The sequence below is a fragment of the Sebastes umbrosus genome, chromosome 3 (genome assembly GCF_015220745.1).
Source record: "Sebastes umbrosus isolate fSebUmb1 chromosome 3, fSebUmb1.pri, whole genome shotgun sequence".
Lineage (NCBI taxonomy): Eukaryota > Metazoa > Chordata > Actinopteri > Perciformes > Sebastidae > Sebastes > Sebastes umbrosus.
Window position 1 is genome coordinate 34,938,778 of NC_051271.1, and position 25,593 is coordinate 34,964,370.

General features: G+C 40.0%; 1 protein-coding gene across 1 annotated transcript; it reads left to right on the forward strand.

Annotated features, from left to right (window-relative positions):
- Positions 1–752: 752 nt before the first annotated feature.
- dctd (dCMP deaminase) lies at positions 753–18,452 on the forward strand. Its single transcript, XM_037764929.1, is given in 7 exon segments — positions 753–1,053; positions 9,609–9,711; positions 13,661–13,796; positions 16,174–16,290; positions 17,784–17,803; positions 17,805–17,893; positions 18,281–18,452. Coding segments are annotated over 7 exon segments (591 nt in total). The 5' UTR covers positions 753–1,012; the 3' UTR covers positions 18,366–18,452.
- Positions 18,453–25,593: the final 7,141 nt, after the last annotated feature.

The following is a 25,593-nucleotide window of genomic DNA, read 5'->3' on the forward strand; positions in this document are numbered from 1 at the left end:
AACTTTTCAACATCAGTGCCTACCCTAACCATCTCGCAAGTGTTTCCCCAACTCACGGACTACCTTCTCGACACTACCATTGTAAAGAGTGTACTAATGCTTTTATTAGAAATCATCTTGAACATATTGCTACTCCCATATGTAAATATAGGTGGTTATATTTAAATAGAACACAATGGAACACTATATTTATGTTACCTCATGAATATATAATTCCAAAAGAAATCAAGGAGTTTCTATTTAAGATTGTACACAGGTACTACCCTGCTAAAGATAATATTTTGCAAGTTCTTTGTAACTGCTAACAATAGATGCACTTTTTGCAATTGTGAAGGGGAAACTATTGAACATGTGTTTGTAGATTGTTTTCATGCAACTTCTTTTTGGTTTGATTTACAGAAGAATCTCTCAAAACATTTCGAAAAAGATATCATCCTAACAAAGATTGAGATATTACTCACTGAGATGAGATTTACATAATTGATTTGATTATTATTTTAGCAAAATATTATATACATAAAATTATATGGCTTAAAAGAATACCCTCCTTTTTTATTTTTAAAGATACTGATTTAAAAAAATGTTTGACTATGATTGATAACTTAAAACTCAAACATTCTAAATTGACTAAAACTATTAAATTGTTTAGACATTTCAAATTTATTCCAATTATTTAGCAGAATGTTTTTTTTTTATTATTTTGTTTTGTTTTTATTCATCTTTTCCTTTCCTTACAGTGTATTTGTTGTATAATTTATTTTTTATACTGTAAAATATTTTTGCAGAATTGTAATGAAAATCTGAACATGCGATTATATTGTATTGAACTCTTGAAATAAAGTATTAAAAAAAAATAACTTGCGCGGGAGATTTCTTCCGGTTTCGTGGTGACGTCATGGGGCGTGTCGTAGTGTTGTGGCGCGGCTGACTCTACTTTCAGCAAACATCTCAGCAGCACTCAGTCTCGAGAGAAGCAGAAAAACTTCCGAGTACGTACAGTATTTTGAAGACTATGGAGGAAACCCAGCAGCCGGGTCCGGCTCAACTAAACGGGTAACTAGTTTCAACTTGTTGTCAAACTTTGTCTCGATATGAGCCAGAGGTCTAATGTTAAAGTTAACCTGTACCCTGTTGATGAGACGAGCAGACGGAACACACGCTGGTGGAACGTTGTCTCTCCGCATGCTGTGTCGCTCCAGCGTTCCACTCCAACCTGAGAGACTCTGGAACGTCACAATGTATCGTTCTGTCACCGTGTTAGTTCCATTTATCATGTAACGTTAACGTTACTCTCTCCTGCTCAGCCCCTCCATGCCTTAACCCACTTTAAACTAGACCAGTGGTTCTCAAACTGTGGTACGAGCTCTATGTAGTGGTACGCGGAGGAATCTCTAAAACATTTTTTTTTTTTTAAATTACTAAGAAATAGGGCTGACCCATAAATCTAATTTCCATCGTCATCATATGAACATGCGCGATGAACATATCGCAAAAGGCTGTCTGGAACTCGATGAATCAGAACAATCATTACATTTAGGGATGGTTAACACTTCATCCTCTCCTCTGCTGCTCTGTGTCGGAGCTCTCCACTCACATCAACACACAGTCAGTGAGTCTGTGAACAGCTGATCAGAGAGGCCGCGGTGGTGACGGCTACCCAGCCAACATATTTGTATGTGGGGCCCATGTGGGTAGTAAATGGGCTGAAAAATGGGCCCTATATGGGATTGTCCATGGGTTCCATAATTACCACATGCCAATTGCCCTTGTGGGTTTCATGCATACTGGGTGTTATATGGGCCCAATCTGGGCAACATAAACCAAAACCCATCTCGGCCCCAGGTTTAAGTTCTATGAGGGAACTACATGGGGACTTCATGGCCTGAAATACGGGCTGTAAGTGGGTTTGTCCACAGTTTCCATGTTGGCCCCCTGCACTAATTTCCCAGTAGTGACCCAACTAGAACCCACACAGGTAGCCCACATGGACCAACTTAGTTGACCCAAGTGGGCGCCATTTGTGGTGCCCATTCTGAGCCCGTGCACTAATTTCCCATTAGTGACCCACCTAGAACCCACTTGGGTAGCCCACATGGGGAGCCCATGTGGGACCTACTTAGTTGATCCCAGGTACCCCCAGCATAACCCATGTGGGGCCCACATAACCATGTTGGCTGGGTACAACTACTCGTTTACTGTAAGTTCATTAAAACTTTGCAAGTGTAAAGCCAAGATACTTATCATCTGTGAACAGCTGATCAGAGAGGCCGCGGTGTTCAACAAGCATAAACATGATGAAACGGTCAAACATGGAGGAAAGCGTATGGAAGTTTTCTTGGACAAAATTACGTAAACAAACAGGAGGGAAGTTGCGAATGTCACGTGGCCCATAAATCTGATCTGCAAATGCGCAAATACCATTCCACGTGTAGAAATGGATGCATAAATGCGTATATAACTCTTTACGTGTAAACCTATAACAATTTTTATGTGGAATTAAAATACGTATTTACAGAGTAAGTTATGTGTATTTGCAAATCGCCCTGTATTTTTGTGGATGTGACCTTACACAACACAAATGCAAAAATACATGTTTGTGGGTGGTGAAATATTTGCAGATCATGGTACATGTTGTGAATTGTTTTCTGTGGATTACAACTATTATCTACAGATCTGCAGCGGTACCAATTGGACAAAATTCTGTAAACAAACAGGAGGAAAGTTACAAATGTCATGTGGCCCATAAATCCACAGGAAGCGATCTGCAAATGCGCAAATATCATTCCACGTGTAGAAATAGATGCACAAATGCGTATATATCACTTTACATGTAAACCTTAAAATACATATTTACAGAGTAAGTTATGTGTATTTGCAAATCGCCCCTGTATTTCTGTGGATGTGACTTTACACAACACAAATACAAAAATATGTTTGTGGGTAGTGAAATATTTGCAGATCATAGTACATATTTGTGAATTGTTTTCTTTGGATTACAACTATTATTTACAGATCTGCTGCGGTATGAATCGGACAAAATTCCGTAAACAAACAGGAGAAAAGTGACAAATGTCATGTGGCCCATAAATGCACAGGAAGCGATCTGCAAATGTGCAAATATCATTCCACGTGTAGAAATAGATGCACAAATGTGTATATATCACTTTACATGTAAACCTTAAAATACATATTTACAGAGTAAGTTACGTGTAATGCGCTGCAGACTCGTGCAGACTACAAAGCCTCCTTATTATTAATTTATTACCTTCATAAAATATCGAAGCAACGTAAGACTGAAACTAAAGCTTGCAGTAGGCTGTGTAGTCTCACTGTTTAGGTTAGTTTGTCACATATCTTACTTGTAAACTCATCAGCTGGCTGAAACCAAAGCAGCCCCTCTTCCCTCTATCAGCCCTAATGTTACCTGCAGCAGAGGGAGGAGGACAGAGGATTCAATTCTATTCAATTTATTTTTAATCAGCGTCAAATCATTACAGAAGTTATCTCGAGACTCTTATCTCGAGGACAGGAGGAAGGACTGATACTGACTGATGTCTGTGTTCTTCAGTCTTTATAAACTTCACTTAGTATTGTCATGTCTGGAATATGATTTATTTTATTAACATTTTAGATTTGTTTCCAGTGAGATATTAAGGAGTTTATATGGTGACTTTGCTGTTGTAAACATTACTGTTGCTGCTCTAGAAACAACATTTAGCCCAGTTATATTTTAAATACAGTATATGTATAGCTATTATGCACACTTCAATATTTGTTTATTTACCGCAAGTCATATCGTCATTGCAATATTGAACAGTGTTATCGCACATCGCAGATGTTCCTCATATCGTGCAGGCCTAGTGTGAGAGGCTGCCCCTAGCGTAGTATGAGAGTTATGTGGAAGAGTTTAAGTGCCAGTTCTAGTGCTACCCCTTTGACAAAAGCCAACAATAAGTAATATTCTTATTAGGAATAAATTTGCCTCTTGTGTGAACTGTGCATTGCTGAATAGGGTAGGCCTACACTACCATATTTTAACATCGGTCATAATGGTGGTATTTGGCGAGCCAAATATTTTCTGAGGTGGTACTTGGTGAAAAAAGTTTGAGAACCACTGAACTAGATTGTTGCACTGCATGATGACATTTTAAGATTTATTTCCTGGTGGAGTCTTTCAGTTTCACCCCCCGGTTAGCTCAGTTCCCAGACCTCACTTAGCCGCTGTTGGGCTGACAAGGGACCAGCTATATATTAACGTTACTGTTTAATATGCAATGACAACTAACGTTAGTTAATTGATCCTTCAATCCCACAAGGTCGGTCACAAACGTCAGAGAAAACAGTGAACATTACTTCTCTAGCAGCAGCTGCTCACACTAAGTTACATAAACTGTGTGTCAGCTTAATGTTGCTGGGTAACTTGTTCAACCTGTTATACACCAATCAGCCGTAACATGAAGACCACTGACAAGTGAAGTGAATAACATGGATTATCTCGTTACAATGGCACCTGGCAATGGGGGGGGATATATTAGACAGCAAGTGAACATTTTGAACTTTGAACTTTGTGTTGGAAGCAGAAAAAATGGGCATGCGTAAGGATGTGAGCGACTTTGAGAAGGGCCACATTGTGATGGCTAGACGACTGGGTCAGAGCATCTCCAGAACTGCAGCTCTTGTGGGATGTTCCCGGTCTGCAGTGGTCAGGACCTACCAAAAGTTGTCCAAGGAAGGAAAACCGGTGAACCGGCGACAGGGTCAGACCCGAGGCTCATTGATGCACGTGGGGAGCGAAGGCTGGCCCGTGTTGTCCGATCCAATAGAAGAGCTACTAGAGCTCAAATTGATGAAAAAGTTGATGCTGGTTCCGATAGAAAGGTGTCAGAACACACAGTGAGGAGCAGTTTGTAGCGTATGGGGACCGGTCAGGGTGCCCAGCGCCTACAATGGGCACGTGAGTGAGCTTCAGAACTGGACCACGGAGCAATAGAAGAAGGTGGCCTCACGTGGATGGCCACATTCGAGGTGTTGACTCGGCCTCTAAATTCTCCAAATCTCAATCCAATCGAGCGTCTGTGGGATGTGCTGGACAAACAAGTCCGGTCCACGGAGACCCCACCTCAAAACTTACAGGACTTAAAGGATCTGCTACTGACAGCTTGGTGCCAGATACCACAGCATACCTTCAGAGGTCTAGTGGAGTCCATGCCTCGACAGGTCAGGGCTGTTTTGGCGGCAAAACGGGGACCTATTCAATATTAGACAGGTGGTCATAATGTTATGGCTGATCGGTGTATAGTATAGTAAAAACTCCATGTTATGGTTCCATAAGTCTATGTAGAATAGAAGAAGCAGTAAATCCAATAACAAGAGGTGTGTCTCATTCATGTTTTGTATTGATTTGCAGTCACTGGGTCAAATTACATGGAAGCTATTAGAAAAAACATTGTTTTCTATTAATTACTTTATGTAAAACACAGTTTTGTTGGTCATTTAAACATTAATATATTGTTGGTCCTTTGGTCAGCCCCCAGCGGTTAAGCAAGGGCTGGAAGTTGAGTTAACATGGGGTGATACTGAATAAGAAAAATGTCTGTAGAATATCCAACTTAAAACTAATGTCACCCGGTTACTTTCTAGTGGTGGAAGAAGAATTTGGCTCTTTTACTTCAGTGTGAGTAGCAGTATCACTGTTTAAAAATACACAGGTATAAACAGGTACAGATAATCTGATCATTTATATTCAAAATAATTGATAGTGGCAGCATTAACCACAAACGTTGTTGTTCTCCATCCTTTATATTAGTTCATATCATAACCCTGATAACCTGCGTCATCTGTTTACCAATGTGAATATTGACAGGCAATATAAACTATATGCTATTATTATGTTTTTGTGTTAAATATTGAGTTTGTTATTATTTACTCACTGGCCATTTTAACATGACCCACAAGTTTCGGCTTAGGTAAATTGAATTGTACTGAATTTGCTTAAAGGTCAAACCTATTTGTCTTGATCGGGGTTTTAGTCTGTTACACATATGAACATTGTTTTTATTAATCTTTATCTAATTACTCTGAAAAACAGCAGATATAGTTGCCAACATTCATTGTTTATTGACATTAATTGTAATATGTCAACATTGCAGGCACCTATGTGTATGCATGTAGAAAGAAAGAAAAAAGAGGTCTGTTCTTATTTTATCACTTGGATCACATCACTGTCTCTGTATATGTGTGGAATCAGCAGATCTTCCTCTGCATCCCTGTAATGAGTAGCTGACTCTGCACCTGCCAGCAGTACAGCAGTATGTATGCTGTTGCTTTAACTCCAGTCTGCCATTTTGCCTTTTAGGGTGTGGATATGAATAGTCAACATAGCTCTTCATGTTAGATAATATAGGGCATATTTCACATTGCATTTTAGGGTGTGGATTAGGAATGTCACGAGAACCGGTACTTCGGTACCAAGTCGATGCCAAAGTTCTAGTACTCTTTTTCTACAGTACCGAAGGTACCGTTCGATGCCTGTAATGGTCATCGGTAGTGATGTGACAGTGAGGAAAATTTTCCCACCGGTTAATAAACTTGTGACAACACCGGTGTTACCGATTACACCGGACATTTTATAAGAAAAGATTACGGTCAATATGTGCAGATCGCTGACTCTGATCTGTACCGTCGGCTGGCGGTGTGTCTGGCCTCTCCGGTAGCGCTTTTGCTGCGGGGCTCCGCTGCGGGGGTCTACCTGGCGCCGCTGCTCCGTGCACACCGGCTATGGTAGCTCCATCCACCTCACGGCGATTACCTCATTAACGTTATAATTCCCTTATAGGATTGGGATCGTGAAATATTGCCAAATAGGTGCGTTTGCTTTTCGCTTTGACAACAAATCCTCCGTCATCTCTCGGTCTGTCAAACTCTCGTCCCGTGTGTGACAACTGCTACTCTGAGTTTACGGACCAGATGCGTTCATGCTCAGTATGTAGCGTCCGTCATCTGACTATCGATTGATAACATGCCGCTGATACACCAAAATGAACTAAATGGGTCAATTCTTTTTATTAATTACTTAAAGGCTACATGCCTCTGTTTTTTTGTAATGTTCAAATGTTTTTAATAAAAGAGTACGTGTTGAATTACAGTATAGGGGATTTATTGTTGTTTTTTTTTTTTTTTATTATTGGTATCGAGAATCGTGGAAATTCACTGGTATTGGTATCGACTACTAGATTTCTGGTATCATGACATCCCTAGTGTGGATATGGATAGTCAAAATAGCTCTTCATGTTAGGACATATAGGGCGTTTTCATATTAGGTACGATTGATCCGTACTGTGCCTGAGTACGACGCCCCCCCCCCCCCATTGACATGAAACTGTTTTATACAGTATGTATACAGATTTCGGAGGAGACCGGTGGCGTTGAAAAAAGCCTGCTCTTTCACAACTACTCGCTTGCTGGCTCACGTTGAATAGCGGTCCACTTCCGTGTCTCGGTACGGTTGGCTTTCACACCCTGATGCGAACCGTGACCGAGTCCACATGAACTGTACTCAAGAACACCTTTTCAAGCAGACTCGAGTACAGATCGGCGAACCGTGCCCGAGTACGGTTCGGAGCGTTCACACTAATCAATCGAACTGGACTTTGGGGACAAGTGTACTTGGATCCGGGCCCGGGTCCCCTAATGTGAAAGCACCCTTAATTTCAACAGGACCAAATTGGTGATTCTTTGTTGGGTCAAACTAGAAGACAACCCCATCTGGAGATGAGCTGAGTCGTGGAGCGTCAGTGTGGAAAGTAGCTGACCCTCTTGATCTGGCAGTACTCCTGAATGGCATCTGCTTCCATTTCAATCTGCAGAAGAACTTTGCCCCCCCCTAGTTGCACCCTCTGTTTAGTGAGGCATGTTTTTAACTGTACACATAGGCCTAAATCTAGACAGATTTTAGGGAGTGAGTACAGAAAACAAAGAGAGATAGGACCAGAGGCCTGTACTATGAAGCAGGATTTGGGGTTAGCGAGGTAATTTCAGGGTTAAACCTTCAGGGTTTTCCGTCCCACGACGGTGGCTTGCTTCTTACCGGGGTAGATCACCATGGTAACTGATGCTGAACACCTAACCTTCTCCGCAGCAGGTTATGTTCCAGATAAGAGATCAACTCGTATAAAAGCACCGCCTACTGACCAATCAGAGCTCGGTGCGGTGATCGTATGGTAATATTACACAAATACGAAGACGTTTAAGTCATAATCCAGACTAAAAACAACACAGTTTAAACTGACAGATGCAGGAAGGACAGCTAGATTTTTGCTGTGGTGTTTACCTCTTTAAATTATGTTTTTATATTTATTTTTTTAGTTGCTCTCAACTCTGTTTCACACCGCCGGGCGCAGCTGAAATAGGCTGAAATAGTCACACACCCCACGTCATTTCTAAATGGCATAATGAAATGTAATCTATTTATCCATTATATTCTGAAAGCTGTTTATATATCACTGCCCCATCTAGACAACTAAATCTGACTTTTGAGTGTTCCGTTTAATGAATAAATCTGTTAATTTACGCATTCACACATCGGAATTTTTTTTCTTTTGCCAGCTGTCCTTCCTGCATTTGGCAGCTTCAACTGTGTTAATTTTAGTCTGATTATGTGTTTAACTTCATTGTATTTGTTTAATATTACAGTTTGCTCTCGGTTTGTAAAATGTGCCGCTCTGCTGACAGTAGACTTGTCCATGTCGGTGATTGGTCACATGTGGCAAACCCCGCCCCGTTCATGTGAACGCGCTCGTAGCCAGATTGAGAAACCCTGGGTTGATTTACCGAGTTGATAACCCCCGTCGTAGGACCGCTTAGCGGGATCTCGTTTGTTAGGGTTAGTTAAACCAGATCACAAGAAGATACCCTGGGTATGTTGAACTGGCTTCCTAGTACATGCCTCTGGGCTGATTATTAGATTAGCCAGGCAACACAATTTGGAGATAATTATCGGTTTTGTCACCATCTTTATGTAAAGGAAGGACAGGATGTGGGGATTATTGGCCAAATTGAAGATATGAGTTATGGATTCTGCAATCGGTCACACTGAGAGGTTTAGGAAAAACAGCATCCAAATGATCTGATTTCCTAGTATCAGTAGTAAGAGGATGGGTACGTCCCTGAGACTAAAAGAGGACATAGCTAGAAGCTTTGTGGAGAAGTATTACCCTGTAGTTCACTCTGTGGTTTGAGGTTATTATGATTCAACTCACTGTTCTCAAAAAAATGCTCAGAGGCAACAAATAGCTATCCGTTTACTTTTACTTTTACTTCCGGGTCATTTATCTGCCGTCGTCATTCTTCAATTCAAAAGGAATTTTCTTGTTTTTGATTCAGAATCCCAAAACTTGGTTTAAAATGATAAAAAACACGGTATTTCCGTATTTTCATTTTTTGGTTCAAACGAAAAAACAAACTATCAAAAGGTACATAGACCAGCGGGAACTACTGCTCAGTTATTAAGTGTGATTTCAATAAATGGAAAGCCTCTCAAGTCAAAACCTCCTTAAAGGTTTTGTGATCTAACTTTAAATTCTCTCTCTGTCTTCTTGTGTGTTTCTCAGTAGCGGCCCAACTAAGAAGAGGGAAGACTACCTGGAATGGCCAGACTACTTTATGGCTGTAGCCTTTCTGTCGGCCCAAAGGAGCAAAGACCCAAGCTCACAGGTGTGTGTTTGACATTGTACATTTAATTACAATTTATTAGGGGGTGTGTTGATTCACTCAGCTCACGATACGATACACGATATTGGGTTCACGATCTCGATACGATATTATAACAATAATTTTAACAAAACTAAAATTATGAAAATATATGACTGAAAAAGTAGCCTTTTATTCAAAAGACACAAAATGCAAAACAATGCTGTCGTTTGCCCTATAAATGAATTTTTTATGGTATCAGTCCTTCCTCCTGTCCTTTGTCCTCCTGTCCTCTGCTGACGGGCTGGTAGTGGGGGGGGGGGCTGCTTTGTCTCTGCCAGCTGATCAGTTTACCAGTAAGAAACATGACAAACTAACCTAAACAGTTAGACTACACAACCTACTGCCAGCTTAGTCATTTAAAGTCATTCACAACTCAACTAAATAACTTACAAGTGTTTACAGTTAGCTGTTAGCCACCGAGCTAACGCGCTCTGCTTGTGTAAACAGCAGCGGAGGATGAGAGACAGCGGACAGAGCAGATTGAAACATTGCTTTCCTACATTTTTAACTGTTTCATCTAGGGGTGGGCGATATATCGAATATACTCGATGTATCGCGGCTTGTCCCACGCGGGGTATATAACAAGACTATATCGTGAACATCGACTACAAATTGTCGTGTAATGTTTTTAAGCCATCGCGCCGGCATGAGACTCGCTTTGGCATTTCCTTCTGTCCCTCTTCTCTACCTCCGGCTCCCTCTCACAGACACAGATAACACACGTCACAGACTCCGCCTCCATCCAAACCGCTCTCCTGGGCGAGTGTGCGGAGAGAGGGAGCCCGGAGAAAAGCGAAAGAACTGAAGCAGCAAAGCGAGTATGGTAACGAGAACACGACCAAAGCAACCAGAACCAGCCCACAGGCAAATGACTCTGACTTCCTCGCTTTCCAAAGCAATCTCATATGACAAAAAAGTGCAAATTGCAAAGAAATCACCGCTGTAAACTAAATTGCAACATTAGCGTAGTTGAAAAGCCCGAAAAGACTCATTAAGACACTTGATCCAAAATATGAACGTCCAGCTTACAGAACCAAAGCTGTGAGCCTGAATAAATGGACCAGACTGCAGTTTTGGCCACACAGTAGGCTACACCTCGAGATTGGTGAGTCCTTCTACACTGTTGGGAAAATAATATTTTTTATTATCAGCAATGTTAGAACAGCTTACTGGTAAACATAACAATAAGTTACTTTACACTTATTACACGCCATTAAAAACAGTGTGTGTGTGTGTGTGTGTGTGTTATGTATTTATCAAAATATATAAAGCATGTATTGCCAGAAAACTACTTGGTTAAAGTGAATACTGTTGGATACTGTTTTGTTAAATTTGACTTATGATTTCCCCTTTTTGCATGCAAGATTAAAATAGTTCCAACAGAAACCACTAATGAATATAAAAAAGAAGGTTTTAATGCAGACATACTGTGTGCTGCAGGGACTAAAAGAATCATCATATTGGTGTGATTGTATGCATCAAAGGGTTAAATCAAGCATTTATGAAGTGCTTAGAGGATATTTGAAAAGATCGCAATATATATCGTGTATCGCGATATTGCCTAAAAATATTGCAATATTATTTGTAGGCCACATCGCCCAGCCCTAGTTTCATCGTGTTTATGCTTGTTGAACAGGTGTAATAACGTATCTTGGCTTTACACTTGTAAAGTTTTATTGCACTTACAGCAAGGAGCGGAGCGTCAACTCGTCTCCCCCACCGCAGCCTCTCTGATCAGCTGTTCACTGGCTGCCCTGTGTGTGTGTTGATGTGTGTTTAGCTCCGACAAGGCCTATTAAAGAAGGCTGTGTCACGGGCGGACATGGCTCACGGGGTATGACACATGCGAAGTGTAACTGAAGATATGACTTGTACTCAGCCTCCTTCTATAGGCCTTACAGAGCAGCAGGAAGAGATCACAGCTGCCCGGAGCCCGTATGTACGTGGTACCTATTATGCTCTGATATCGCGATTCAGTTTTTCGTCTCGACGATGGAGGTGAATTGTTTTATGCTGCTCGAAACACTGAGAGTGCATCGAAAAATTATTCAACAGCAAGGTGTTTTTCTATGCACCAATTTATTTTGGAAATGTCCTTTTTTTTAAGTTATGCAAAGGAAAACACAAAATTCGGGGTGCCACTTAAAATAGTATACGGTAATGTTTGTGACCTTTTTACATATAATCAACTCTGTTGCAGCTATACCTCAGATCTGGAAAAGGAAGCTATCATTATGTACAAAACATTAAGGATACAGCATGGATGAGTAAGAGAAAAATAAATATATCAGCTATACATGCATCTTAAAAACATGTCTGCTGCTCCAGTAGCTATTCAGTCAAAATGGGAAGATTTGTTAGACAAATGTATCCCATAGGAGAAAGTATTTGCATGTATTTACACAACTTCTTTCGATGTCTCCAATAGAATTTTACAACTAAAACTAATCTACAAACACTTGCCTACTAAGAAAATGCTAAAAATAAAAATGGGGCATCCAACAATGTGACTTCTGTAGATTGTGTGAGGAGGAAGAGGAGTCACCATTTATTTTGGTATTGTAAGGAAGTTACATTATTTTGGATTAAAGTTGAAAAGTGGATCTCAGTTTCTATAGTTGTCCTTTATCCATAATGTTTGGTGATTTAAGGGATTATAAAGAAGTAAAAGACCTGAACATCATTATTATCATTATGATGGGGAAAGCATATATATATATATATCTATATATATATATATATATTTATATATATATATATTTAAAGCTACAAAAACACAGCAATTAAACACTGAATGTTTCAAAATGTTTTGAAACATCAGTGGGTTCTTGAGAAAGATGTTAATAGGAATAAAGAACAGAATATATTTTTTGAACGTGGGTGGGATACTTTGAGTCAGGGTGAAGATTGGAGTTTATAATTTAAATTAATAAATAAATAATGTCGATAAAGGTCAACTAAAGGGATGTAAATATGTCCTTTTTTGGGCTGTATAATAGAATAGATAATTGTGGATATGTATATGAATGCATGTGTAAATATAGATATATATGTATCTATATATGAGGTTGGTTGTATGTATATGAATATGAACATACCTCTTGACACTGCACTATTACAGCGGGTAGTACCGTCGATGATGCATATCGTTACGTTTTTATATCGCGATATTTCGTGGCACGATATTTCGTCACACCCCTACAATTTATGTTAAATATATAAAACTATGACTACGATTAAACTTCAGAATTTGTTATTCATCACCTTTAAAATATTTCTGATAAATCACCAGTTCATCTAGTAAATTATAAACTTCATCCACAATAAATCATTAAATTAATTTATGTAACTTATACTGAACAAGGGGCTATGTAAACATCATGAAACCAAATATAACTGTCAAATGACATCCTTTTAAACACTGCTTTGTTTCATCAAACATTACTAAAGGACCATGAAAGTAAGACAGACATGAAGTCTGCTATTGGCGATGTACAACTTGGTGGCGCTATGTGTAGCTCTCGGCCACTTTCATTTTGTCAAATTAGCTCTCAGAGGAAAAAAGGTTGGAGACCCCTGGTCTTGAGTGTGTGTGAAAGTGCTACTGAAGTTAGTGGACTGTTGTGTTTAATCTTGGATTATTTCCTGATACACTGGACTATTTGGTATTTAAAAAGATGTCAACAGGGTCTGAAATTAAGTTTTTTCCTCACCTGCCGCTTTAGAATTGTAAACACTGGGTTAGTGGTAGCAGACAGTAGAAATATGGAATCTATCATGTAACCTAATCCCTGACTATTTTTATATTGTTTAAAAAAATATTTTTTAATATAAGGAAAACCATGGTGGCAGATGACCTAATTTAATTCCCAGCTAGAATTAACCGTGGAAGCTCTCTCCCTCTCTGCAGGTGGGGGCGTGTGTAGTGAACCAGGAGAATAAGATAGTTGGCATCGGTTACAACGGGATGCCCAATGGCTGCGATGATGACCTGCTGCCCTGGGCCCGTAGTGCTGACGACCGACTCGACACTAAATACCCTTATGGTAAGAATGCTCGTACACACACACGCACACACTTCTCGCTTTAATTTTGGATAATCATTTTGGTTTCATTATTTTTTTGGAATCAAACAATTTGGTTGAAGAAAATGTGCACGTATAACACCAACACAAAGTACTGGTTTTATCCACCACAGCACAGAACTCCATGGTATTCATCTTAGATTGTGTGGGAGGATTTTTGGAAGGACTGTAATTCATTATTTTTCCTCACTATGCTGCTGAGATCTCTTCATGCCTGTAGAGGGTGGTAGAGGATAAATAATGAAGAAATGTCACTCTTAACTCCATTCATCAGATGCTCTTGCATTTTTCTTTATCTTTCTCCATTATCTTCTGTCTTTCTCTCTTCCCTTCTCCCTTTGTGCTCAGTTTAGGTTGGGATAGAGGGCAAATAAGTAATCTACATCTGTCTCCACTCATAATGAGCACCTTGACTAAATTGACCAAGTAGTATTTAGACTGAGACTTGTACCTCCACCCCAATACAATGGAGGTGAATTGTTTTATGCTGCTCGAAACACTGAGAGTGCATCGGAAAAATTATTCAACAGCAAGGTGTTTTTCTATGCACCAATTTATTTTGGAAATGTCCTTTTTTTAAGTTATGCAAAGGAAAACACAAAATTCGGGGTGCCACTTAAAATAGTATACGGTAATGTTTGTGACCTTTTTACATATAATCAACTCTGTTGCAGCTATACCTCAGATCTGGAAAAGGAAGCTATCATTATGTACAAAACATTAAGGATACAGCATGGATGAGTAAGAGAAAAATAAATATATCAGCTATACATGCATCTTAAAAACATGTCTGCTGCTCCAGTAGCTATTCAGTCAAAATGGGAAGATATGTTAGACAAATGTATCCCATAGGAGAAAGTATTTGCATGTATTTACACAACTTCTTTCGATGTCTCCAATAGAATTTTAAAACTAAAACTAATCTACAAACACTTGCCTACTAAGAAAATGCTAAAAATAAAAATGGGGCATCCAACAATGTAACTTCTGTAGATTGTGAGAGGAGGAAGAGGATTCACCATTTATTTTGGTATTGTAAGGAAGTTACATTATTTTGGATTAAAGTTGAAAAGTGGATCTCAGTTTCTATAGTTGTCCTTTATCCATAATGTTTGGTGATTTAAGGGATTATAAAGAAGTAAAAGACCTGAACATCATTATTATCATTATGATGGGGAAAGCATATATATATATATATATATATATATTTATATATATATATTTAAAGCTACAAAAACACAGCAATTAAACACTGAATGTTTCAAAATGTTTTTGAAACATCAGTGGGTTCTTGAGAAAGATGTTAATAGGAATAAAGAACAGAATATATTTTTTGAACGTGGGTGGGATACTTTGAGTCAGGGTGAAGATTGGAGTTTATAATTTAAATTAATAAATAAATAATGTCGATAAAGGTCAACTAAAGGGATGTAAATATGTCCTTTTTTGGGCTGTATAATAGAATAGATAATTGTGGATATGTATATGAATGCATGTGTAAATATAGATATATGTATCTATATATGAGGTTGGTTGTATGTATATGAATATGAACATACCTCTTGACACTGCACTATTGCAGCGGGTAGTACCGTTTTTTTATATGTTGCTGTCTTTATGTCCCTTTACAAGTATGTGTATGTATTCCTTTAACCTTAAACAAAATAAAATAAAAAAATTCGGATGCCAGGCAACTATTAAAAATCTAAAAATATAATGGAATATATACTGTATGTATGCAGTAAGGCTCTCAGGCATTCTGTATTACTTTCAACTAATTTCTGTTATGATTTGACGCCGTATAAAAATAAATTGGGGCTGAACATGTTTTTGTTATCTCTGCTGAAAACATGGTTTAGTCTTCCCTCTTTTGTTTGGGGACATGACCTCTTTTAAATGTGCATGTGGCAAGATTTCTGCTCATGGTCAAAACTTTCTGCACATTCAAAACATTTCCCACACATTCTCTGAGAGGTCCAGAAAGTCGTAATTTAATGAGGATAAAGTCCTAATATTTGAAGAAAAAAAATCTCCTATGTCTTATGGTTTGCTGTGCAGAGAACCGGAGTAATAATAATAATAATAATGGCAATCTGTTAAGTTTATTTATTATGATTACATATTGTAATGATTATTTTGGACGGCGAAGCGTTTAAGGAGACAAGGAAGTGTTTCTGGTCTGTTCCATCTTAGCAGGCAGGTTCTGGTATATTATGCCCTTCTGTCTCCAAAGGTTTGCTTATGGCTTTTTTTTTTGCAATACAACCTTAAACTTAAAACAAGAAAACTCCCAATGTCTAGTATTGACCCGGTACCATCTCAATGCTCCGTCCCACAGTGTGCCACGCAGAGCTGAATGCCATCATGAACAAGAACAGCGCCGATGTGAAAGGCTGCACTATCTATGTGGCTTTGTTCCCCTGCAACGAGTGTGCCAAGCTCATCATCCAGTCCGGTGGGTGTTTAACACACACACACACACACACACACCTCCAGTCAGCTGTGACTATTGGTAGACTCATACTGATTTTTAAGGCCTTTTATGATATTTTATATCATTGATATTCATTTTTAAGTTTTAACTGCTTAAGGTTGGTGTGTCCATATTTTGTTTCAACGTCCAACGTATACAAATGTTTCTCGGCAAAGCCCCTTCAATTCAAAATATAATATTATCACTGTTTTCCTAGTATAGATTTTGCTCCCAATAGTGATCGGATCCGTTGCCGGCCGGCTAATGTTCAGTCACCCAAACTCCGTGGGAATTATTTTCACATACTGTATATTTCAAGAGTGACTATTTAAAGTTGCTATTTGCTCCAGACTCACCTGCACCTACAGATGCAAAATAAAAATATAAAAATGAACTGTTTCAACTAGGGCTGGGCGATATGACGATATATATTGTCAAAACAATATAAAAATGCCTATCGTTTATATTTTTCCTATATTGAAATGTTGCTGGATTTTATCACTGTTATGGTCAGTGTTAAAAGGAAAATTAATACAATTTTAATTTGAGATATATTCAGAGATTTATTTTGAAGTCCCAAGGAAGAAAGCAGCTTTTATCATCAGGCTATTTACATCACGCTGTACGGTGTGTGGCTTTGTGTGTAATGTAGATATGCAGGTTATGGGTTATTTGTAGCACCCATAGACTGTATATAAGAAGTGGATGTAGTCACCATGATGTCACCCATTGGTTTGTGGACTGCTGTTTTGAGGCCTCGAGTTCGGTATTCTGGTTGTCGCCATCTTGGTTTTTTACTCGTCGCCATCTTAGTTTTTTTGCAACCAGAAGTGTCCGGAGAAGGTGGAACTAAGTACAACCAAACTCCCATGAACTGAAAACACACTTTGTTCGAAGATGAAAACACAGACAATGCCGTGGTAGCGACCTGTCAATCACAAGGTAGCCCCGCCCTAAAGCATCCCCTGCTTTATGGTCTATTTGACTCTAAATGGGACCATAATTTACTAAATGAACATCATGATGTATTGAAGAAGACTTGAAACTAGCGATTGAGACCATAAACTCATGTTTACAATGTTTACTGAGGTAATAAATCAAGTGAGAAGTAGGCTCATTTTCTCATAGACTTCTATACAATCAGACTTCTTTCAGAGGAGTCGCCCCCTGCTGGCTATTAGAAAGAATGCAAGTTGAAGTGTTTTCACGTTGGCTTCACTTTTCAGAGCTGGAGGTTGCCGCCTAGTAGCACCGGTAGATGGTCAATGTGCACCGTTGGAATGAAGCCTCGAGTAATGAACATATTTCCAAAGCAATGCATCAGACACCCTGAATGCTTCATTTGGACTTCACAAGTCTAAATCCCCACTAGTGGCTTAAGATGACGAAAAAGGGGAAAGAAAGTGTGAAATTTTGCCAGAAAATTCTGCGTCTCTCCATAATCCCTCCTTCCCTCCCTCCCTTCCTCTGTCCAGGTATTAAGGAAGTGGTTTATTCTTTCTGATAAATACCACGACATACCAGAGATGACTGCTTCCAGAAAGCTGCTCAGTATGGCACCGTATAAATTACAGGTGAGTGACAAGTTTGCTCTGGCACACAAGAACAAGTGGAAGTGTTGTTTGTGTTTTATTATTACACAAGGTCAAGGGATACATACACACACACACACACACACACACACACAACACGCGCGTATGTATATATGTGTATATATATATATATATATATATATATATATAGTACACGTGTGTGTGTGTGTGTGTGTGTGTGTGGTGTGCGCGATGTGCGTGTGCATGCACGCGCGTGGTGTTGTGTATATATAGATGAAGGTATGACTTGATAAGATAATGAAGAAGTAACTTTCATCTTCATCCATGTTTTTATGTGCTGTTTTCCAATGTGTGTCCTCATACCTGTGTCCCTGACTACTGCGTGTGTTGTTTTTTTTTCCCTCTGTGTGCTCTGGCAGGCAGTTCAAGCCCAAGAGGACTGAGATTGTCATTGATTTTAATTCCATTAACCACCCTGGAATGCTGAGCAGCGCGACCAAGTGAAAATGCAAACAGCTCACCTTGAGGAGCTGCTGAATGAGGCGAGAAGTGGTGTGGTGAATCAGATCTCCTCATGGCTGTCTGCACAGGGGAAAAAACAGAATCTGTTGGGGTTTTTTTTTCCTCTTTTAAAACAACGTTCCAGATTAGTGTAGAGGCACCTTTGACATTCAGTTCGTTTGACCTTTCACATTCACACTGGAAGCTTCCCAGTAAATCAGGGTTTTTTGCAATGTGGTTCATCCGATCTGTTTGTAGCCACGTGTTTTACTTTTTATTGTATTTTATTTTTAACTGGACGCTCTTTGAAAATTGAAATGGTCATCTAATGGTGTACTTCAGCTTTAACTACGGCTCCCGTAAAGCTTTGACAGCACACCTATGACCTGTGGTAGTTCTGGTTCTTCAAGGCTAACAAGATAATTGCTTTTAAATTACAAAATAAACACCAATTTTGCCAGATTAATGGATTTGTGAATGCGGCCCAATTATTCCATTATTAGCGCTGCCCTTCTCTTATCTTTACACACTACACACTGTATGTAATATATATATATATATATATATATATATATATATATATATATTTATATCTATATACTGCTATATGTATACTCATTCCCTGTAGGGGATATGGTGTTTTAATGACCATTTTAAAATTGTTTTCTGAAAGATGTTGCTGTCTTCAGTTGGTGAGTCAAAGTTTCTGTTTTCTATTTTTCAACTGTACCAACACAAGGCAGCAGACAAACACCATTTCTTGTTTTAGATATTTTTCATGGTACCAGAAGGCTTTTAAAAACGTGTTGTATCTGTGGATCATAATACCACATTGTTTTCCAAGACTACCTGCTGTTAAGATCAGAAGTTTATTATTTTGCTGTTATTCTGTCCAACAAGCTGGTACAACGAGCATATGAAAGCTAATCATTTCTACATAATGTATCTGTGTGTTGATGTACGTGTGTGCTTCACATAAGTGACCTGAGGCCTGTACTACGAAGCTGGATTTGGGGTTAGCGAGGTAACTTCAGGGTTTTCAGTCCTACGAAGGTGGATCACTTCTTACCGGGGTAGATCTCCATGGTAACTGATGCTGAACACCTGACCTGCTCCGCAGCAGGTTATGTTCCAGATAAGAGATCAACTCGTTTGAAAGCACCTCCTACTGACCAATCGGAGCTCGGTGCGCGGATCGTATGATAATATTATAATAATACGAAGAAGTTAAAGTCATAATCCAGACTAAAAACAACACAGTTTACACTGACAAATGCAGGAAGGACATCTGGATTTCTGCTGGGGGTGTTTACCGCTTTGATTATATTTTTATATTTATTTTTTTTACTAGCTCTCAAGTCTGTTTCACACCGCCAGAGACGAGGACGCAGCTGAGAGAAGGCTGAAATAGTCATACACGCCGCATCTTTGTTAATGGGCATAATGAAGTGTAATCCATTCACCCATAACTCATCTAAAAGCTATTTATATCTAGACGACTATATCTGACTTTTGAGTGTTCCGTTAAATTAATAAGTCTGTTAATTTACGCATACACACATCAGGAGTTTTTTCTTTGCCAGCTTTCCTTCCTGCATTTGGCAGCTTCAACTGTTTTAATTTTAGTCTGATTATGAGTTTAACTTCTTCGTATTTGTCTAATATTATAGTTTACTCTTCCTTTGTAAAATATTACGCACTGCCTGTCTGTTTGCAACTCTGTAGACTTGTCCATGTCTGTGATTGGTCTTATGCTGCAAACCCCGCCCCGTTCATGTGAACGGGCTCACAGCCAGATGGAGAAACCCTGGGTCGATTTACCAAGTTGATAACCAGCGGCGTAGGACCGCCTAGAGGGATCTCGTTTGTTAGGGTTAGTTAAGCCAGATAAGGAGAAGATACCCTGGGTATGTTGAACTCGCTTCGTAGTACAGGCCTCAGAAAACACTTCTCAATTATGTGTCTTCATACCATCATTCCATCAACCGTGTGAGCTGTCGGTACAGTTGGAAGTCAATAAAACGTCTGAGCTGCATGAGCTAGTGTCCACTGTGTTTATTATTCTTGAAAAGTCATCATGCTAGACAGTGTTATAGGACAGTAGGTCCTTCTTCATTGGTTTGTTAGTGTAGTGACCTTTTGACCTCTTCCATGGTGGTGGCTGATTGAGAGTACTGTAGTTTAACACTGACTGGCTTTGAGCAGCAAAGAAAACAGGAAATGAGGAATGTCCAAAAAAATGAAGTTATAAAGTTGAACTCAAAATGGGTTTATTCCAGATTATTTAAATGTATCAAAAAACATGAAATCAAAACAGAAGGCAGCAGCTACAAAACCCAGATGTTTAAAGCTGTGTCTCCAATCAGCGGCACCTGGCCTTCTCTTGGCCAGGCATTTATACCCCATTAGCACACTCCAAGCCTGTAGAGGGAGGCACAGCACACTGGCAAACAAATGAGAAATTGGCTCCTACACACCGGCCCCTAATTGTATGGCGTGTAACAAATACGATTACTAAAATAATGGTGGATTGAGCCAATGATTTACATCTAAAATCTTATTTTCCACCATATTATTTATATGATATATCAACACAAAAACTGTAAAAAAGTATTTAACTGAAAATATATACTACTAGGGATAAGAGTCTTCAAGCAGCAAACAGACCTTTGTGATGGATCGTTCAAGAACACTGTTCTTGGTCTTGATTTTCACTGAACGAACTAGGCCTTTAGCATCTGGCATCATTTCCATTACTCTTCCCAGCATCCATGACCTTCTGGGTGCAGTTGAGTCAACAATCATGACGACATCACCTGTTTGAATGTTTTTTTTTCTTACTTGCCCATTTTTGTCTCTCTTGCATTAATGGCAAATATTCTTGGGTCCACCTCTTCCAAAATAAGTCAGCCATGTATTGAGCTTGTCTCCATTGGCGCTTGAGGTACATGTCAGACTTTTGAAAGAGCCCTGGTGGCAGAATGGGCTTAGATCTTAAAAGCAGGATATGGTTGGGTGTGAGTGCCTCCAGATCTTGTGGGTCAGCTGACATGGCGGTGATGGGCCGACTGTTGAGAATCGCCTCTGCCTCACATAGGATGGTACATAGGCCCTCATCATCGAGCATTTGCTGGTGTAAAACTGACAAGAGAACTTTTCTCACCATTCTAATTAGTCTTTCCCACACTCCACCATGATGTGATGCTGCTGGAGGGTTGAAAGACCACTTGATACCATCTTTCAGCAAGGAATTTCTGAGTTTGTCCTGGTTTAGACTCATGAGGGCTTTACAGAGTTCTTTTTCTGCACCAATTTAGATAAGTGCCATTGTCTTAGCGGATGTGCGATACTTGACCTCTTCGGCATATGAACCTCCTAATGGCATGAATGCAGGAGTCTGTATCTAAGGAACATGCCATTTCTAGATGCACTGCTCTGCTGGCCATACAAGTAAAGATTACACCATACCGTTTGACAAGGCTTCTGGCTCTTTTTGTTTCGATCGGTCCAAAGTAATCCATTCCTGTGTTTCGTGAATGGTGGAAGATCAGGCAGTAGTCGTTCTTGGGGCAAATCTGCCATCTTTTGCACTCTTGTCTTTCCTGCTAAATGTCTGCACACAACACACTTGGTGATCACCTTGCTTGCTGCTGAGTTTGCACTTGTTATCCAGTACTTCTTACGAAGCTCAGAAAGAATGTGATTTCTTCCACTGTGGCCTGTGCGTTCGTGTATATGACGTAGTATCAGGGAAGAGATTGGGTGACTTTTGTGCAGATCATGGGATGTTTTACCTGCTCCAGGCATGACTGAACGGTTGAGTCGTCCACCAACTCTTAGTATGCCATCTTCCAACACTGGATCCAACTTGAATATGCAGCTTTTTCTTTGTACACTTGATGGCGCCATTTGCAACTTCATCAATTCTTCAGAAAATGTTTGACTCTGGCTAATTCCAATGATAACTTTTTCAGCCTTTTCTATGTCGTCTACAGTGATGTTCTGACCACCCAATGTGGATTTGAATACTTGCATTTTGGAAGCAACTTTTTTGTTTTGGGAACGTGTGTTCACACCAATTTCATCGAGTTTCATTTCTTTTCTTTTTCTTGCAAGCATCCTCAGAACAATCTCTGAACTTCAGTACCATGCCACTGCCTTCTTGAGTCTCAGCCAGTCTGAGAAGTATGATAGCAGCTGGTCTGTAGGGTTTTGTTTGTCTAAGACATTGGTTTCCATATGTGAAGACTTTTCTTTTGACATCTTGGTCATCCACCAGATTCTGCTGGAATCAGTGCAGTTAGACCGGCCATTCATCTTCGGATTACTTGAGAAACGTTGGACCTTGTATCCATCGCTTGCATTCAACAAATTTCTTAGCATTTAATCCTCTGGACGTATCGTCAGCTGGGTTTGACTTTGTGTCTACAAACCTCCATTGTGATACACTGGTGTTCTCCCAGATCACAGCTACACGATTGGCAACAAAGGTGTGGAACCGTGTGTGTTCATTGGAGATGTATCTCAGTACGGTCTGACTATCAGTCCAAAAGAATGAGTCATCAAGTTCCAGTTGTAGTTCTGACTTTAGCATTTTGTCCACCTTCACTGACAGCACTGCAGCTGTGAGCTCCATCCTAGGAATTTGTGATCTGCTTCAAGGGAGCCACCCTTCCTTTTCCCATCATAAATGAAACAGAAACTTCACCTCTGCTGTTCTTCATCCGCAGGTAGCTCACAGTGCCATATCCATATTCGCTGGAGTCTGAAAAGTGATGCAATTTGACGCTTGTTGGTTTTTCAAAGTCTTTTGGCTTGATGCAGCGAGGCACACATCAGCCAGTCTTTTCAGACTGGATGTCCACTCTGTCCACTTTTTAGACGTTGCTTGTGGAATTTTCTCATCCCATCCGTACTTCTGTTTGCACAGCTCTTGGAGCATACTCTTCACAGGGAGAGTGAGGGGAACCAAAAATCCAAATGGATCATACACTGAGCTTACCACAGACAGCATTCCTCTTCGAGTGTGTGGTCTTTCTTTCACTGTGATCTTGAACATGAATGCCATAATTTTCAACACTCCACTGTAGACCTAGTGCCCTTTCCATGGGGCAGTTTGTCTTTGTCCAGATCCAATGTTTTCATTTCTTTGGCTTTGTCTTCCTCCGGAATAGCAGAGGAGCACAGTGCGCTGTTACTCACCCACGTTGTGAGGTGAAATCCTCCCATGTGACAGACAGTTGACAGGTCTTTAACCAGTTGCAAAGCATCTTGTTCAGAGGGCGGTAGACTTTAGACAATCATCGACATATAAGCTGTTTCTAATGGTGTCTATTACCTCTGGGTGAAAGCAAGTCTTGTTGTCCTCTGCTGTTCTTTTCAATGCAAAGCTTGCACAGCTGGGTGAAAGATGTAGCACCAAACAGGTGAACAAGCATGCGATGTTCGACTGGACTTTGATTGACATCACCATTAGGCCACCATAGAAAATCTTAGAAAGTCTATGTCTTTTGTTGATACCCTGACTTGGTGGAACATGGAGCGAATATCTGCCATTACAACCACTGGCTCCTGCCTGAATCTTTGAAGCACTCCGACTAGGCTGTTTGTCAAATCAGGGCCTTGTAGCAGCTCAGAGTTGAGGGACTTTCCTTTGTAGGATGCACTGAAATCGGAGACGACTCTTAAGGGTTGCTTCCTGGGGTGATATACTCCATGATGTGGAATATACCAAACTCTGCCATCTGTCTTTTCCAGCTGCTCTGATGGTACTACTTCAGCGTATCCCTTCTCAATTACATCAGTTACAAAGTCAGTGTATTCCTTCTTGAAATGGTCATTTCTTGGAAATTTCCTTTACAGCCCTAGGAGGCGTTATTCTGCAACTGAGCGGTTATATGGCATGATCAAGTCACTTCTCCTGAAAGGCAGTCCAGATTATAGTGTCCACCTTTCAGTATTACACTATCATTTGCACATTTCATGAACTTCCTGTCTTCCACTGACATCTCAGCCTGTCCTCAGATGCTTTCTCACTAAAGTCTTGGTTTTATTGACTGATCAAGAGCTCTTCTATCTTGGTGACTGAGATTCTATTACATTGCACTTTTGGATGGCTTGTTGTGTCTGTTTCATCATGACCTCTAAGAGGACCATTGACAGTCCACCCCAGACGTGTTCTCACAGCAAATGGTCCAATTTTGTTTGGCTGTTAATTACCTCCCATGGTTCCATTACTTTTGGGGCATTTGTTCCGATCAGCAACTCCACTTTGGCATCAATGACAGGAATGTGCACATTGCTCAGGTATGGGCCATATGGAAAGATCTTCCTCTCTTATCATGTTATCTTGGTCACAGGCATTTCCTTCTGTGTGTACATTTCAGGTAAAAACAATGAAATCAGAGTTATCCAATCCAGAGATCTCAAGACCTGTGACGAGGTGAGATGATACACATTTCTCTTGGCCCATAGTACGTAACAATAATGCTCATCTTTCTGCCTTTGATGTTCAAGTTTGACATTAACCGCTCTGTGCAAAAACTAGCTGTACTGCCAGGGTCGAGGAAGGCATACACCTTAATAATATTGTCACTTTTGCTGCTTTTGATCTGGACAGGGACATGGAAAGTGCACAGGTCATTCTTACCGGCCCCAATATGGCTATACGATTGAAAAGGTGGACAGGTTGACTGCGTGGTAGCTCCATCTGCTGGACCTTGCTCTGTCCCTGGGATTCTCATCTTCTCCTTGTCTGTATGTGTAGAACTCCTGGATGTGGGTTTGTTACACACATCACATTTTAGGCGCCTTCTGCAATCTTTGCTCGTGTCCTTTTGTGAGACATTCAAAACACATTCCATTTGTTCTCCAAAAGTCTATCTTGTCTTTGTTTGACCTTTTCTTGAAGTCAAGGCAAAATGCAAGTGTGTGCTCACCATTGCAGAATGTACAGTGGGCTGGTTGAGCTGATGGGTCAATACTCGTGCAAAACTTCCAGTTGATTTGGGCCTGGACTGAGCTTTGAATTTATCCTTGGCTTTGACTTGATTTCCATCCTGGGAGATTTCCAAAGATTGGGTCAGAGTGAATTCGAACTTGCTTATCGAGGAAACTCTACAAGAATCCACCAATCTCACTCTGTGGCTTTCCTGATCTTGTTAAGCACAGGCAACTGATCTCCATGTTCCATGGACTTTGTATGGCAGCTTGAGTACTACAGCCTTAAGGT